A 2,364-nucleotide genomic window follows, 5' to 3' on the forward strand; every position below is an offset into this window, starting at 1 on the left:
ATGTTAGTCAAGTTTCAGTTTCCTTTCTTTTTCTGCAAGTGCAGCCTCTAATGTAAATCTTTAGCATAATAGATTGTGGCATTTGCCTTTCCATGCAATGAAACAGTTTAATTTTATTTCTAAAATTGTTTTCTTCTTTTTACAATCTTACATGTTTTCATTTAACGGAGGCTAACTGAGCGTTCTATCTAGGGGGTGACAAATGGGGCAGGTCGGATATGGACGTAACGAAAACGGATAAATGATCCGACCCGATGCATATTTAATACGAATAAAAAGGGTTAATCGGTGGATAATGTGGATATTCATATTATCCATGGCTTCTTGAATATGATTACTTTTGGCAGAATTCCTAGTCTCCCAAATTTGAGGAACCCCCAATTTGAAACTTTACAAATGTAAAAGTTATAGCTTTTCAACACAAGCACCGGAAAATTTGGAGAAATATTTGGCCAATAAAGTTAAATTCCCTTCTTCTTTTTTTGTTTTCCATTCGGTGGCTGATACCTTAAATTTAATACTACTAGCAACAACTTATTTTGAGCTGATCTCTTGGAGATATCACATTAAAAATAGTAATTAAAGAAAAAGAAGACAGCCTCGTACATTAATCTCTTTTGTGTGCGAAATTCAGAAAAAAGGTCAGACCACATTGAATCTTATGTAGGCAATATTATCTTTCATTTCTACAAAAGATTGTTTCGCAGGTTGCATTCATCGGTAGAAACTTTTATCGTTGCACTAAGACTCCTTCTAAAAAAAAATAGCAAGAATAGAAGAACCAATAGTTATGAATAAGCTAGAGAGATTTATAAAAATATAACAAGAATCAAAAGAGATTAAATTATTAAATCCAGCTACAATTTGGCAAGAGTTTCTTCCAACCAAATTCTTGATATGTCCATTAAATCAGGACTCAAACGAAACATAAGCACACAAAACTCCATCTCATTTAAACAACCATCTCCATCAAAATCCCCTTCTCTCAACATGCACATTACCTCATCATCTCTCATATCTTTCAATCCCAACAATACAGAATTCTTTTTCAAACTCTCAAAGGTAATGACTTCCCTCTCCTCATCCATTAGCATTCGAAATCCATTACTTAGCTCTTTCAAGAATCCCTCAGCTCCAAGTTTTTCCACCATTGAAGGGAAAAAATCCTCGAACACGACGTCTCGTCCCAATGTAGCCATTGATATAACTGGACTAGCTCTTAGTCATTGATATTGGACTATCACTTAAAATTAAATACAGAAGCAAATTATTATTGGATGTAAAATTTAGGATGTGGATATATAGATAGATATACAAATTCAAAGGGATATAAATAGGTAAAGGATGTAAAGGAAATTTTGGTGGAAAGAGTCCAAGAAAATGCAAAGGAAGGTACATGAAAGAGAAAAGGAAGCTGAGGGAGAATGAGGATAGAATTGGTTGCTATAGTTTCCTGGAAGTTGCATGGGAGGGGCACCACTAAATAATTTTTTTGGAGGATTCCATGTAATGGAGAGCATTTTCCTTTAAAGAAATAAAGTTTTAAATTTGAAGGCAATTTCCTTAAATATGTGTAGTTTACTCATTTGGTATGGTCACTATTCATCAATTATATATTTTTGTACACTGATCGGGTCGGTGTGTAAAACAAAGGTAAAATAACCCTTTAGATGACTGAATACTCCCGGCCGGTTCTACCAGGAGCTAATTTGGGGAATCAAGTATAAAATTATTTATATCTCCGGGTTAAAAAATGACCTACCGCCAGGGGCGGATCCAGCCTATTGAAAGTGGGTTCCCGTGAACCCAGTAGCTTTTGCATATATCCTGTATATGTATTAAAAAACTCATTAAATATCCACAAATATTTAATTGTGAACCCAGTTACTTATTGTATATTTACTTAAGATCGTTATAGGAACCCATAAGCTTAAATCCTGGATCCGCCTTTGTCTACCGCAACTAATTGCCTATAGTAATTCTATTTTCATAACCTAAATATGCAATATATAACTTTTTTTTTAATTTCGACCTGATGTTTGTACGTTAGGTCGACTAATCCGAATTCACGTCAGAAAGTCCCATTTTAGGGTTAAAGTGCTACCAACCAAAGGCGATTTCATACCCAAGAGTCAAACACAGATCTCTGATTAAGGACGGAGGAATACTAAATGCCCCGTAATAATCTTTGATAGTGAGATACATTTTTTATCAGGAGCACCATCCACGTCCATTTAGTAATTTATTTTATTTTTATTTATTTTTTTGTTAAATTTCCTTTCGTTAGATAGAGTGACAGACCAAAACATCGTTCTTTAAGCTTTCTTTTAGGAAATACCTTTTTTTTTTTCAATTTGATGTAAT

The 2,364-nt window shown here is 34.0% G+C and overlaps 1 protein-coding gene across 1 annotated transcript; it reads right to left on the reverse strand.

The window, feature by feature from the left end:
* Positions 1 to 857: 857 nt before the first annotated feature.
* LOC107815606 (calcium-binding protein KRP1-like) lies at positions 858 to 1,199 on the reverse strand. Its single transcript, XM_016641213.2, has one exon. It carries the CDS (start codon positions 1,197 to 1,199, stop codon positions 858 to 860), a length of 342 nt encoding a protein of 113 aa, XP_016496699.1.
* Between the last annotated feature and the right edge of the window lie 1,165 nt (positions 1,200 to 2,364).

This window comes from Nicotiana tabacum, chromosome 21 (genome assembly GCF_000715075.1).
Source record: "Nicotiana tabacum cultivar K326 chromosome 21, ASM71507v2, whole genome shotgun sequence".
Classification (NCBI taxonomy): domain Eukaryota; kingdom Viridiplantae; phylum Streptophyta; class Magnoliopsida; order Solanales; family Solanaceae; genus Nicotiana; species Nicotiana tabacum.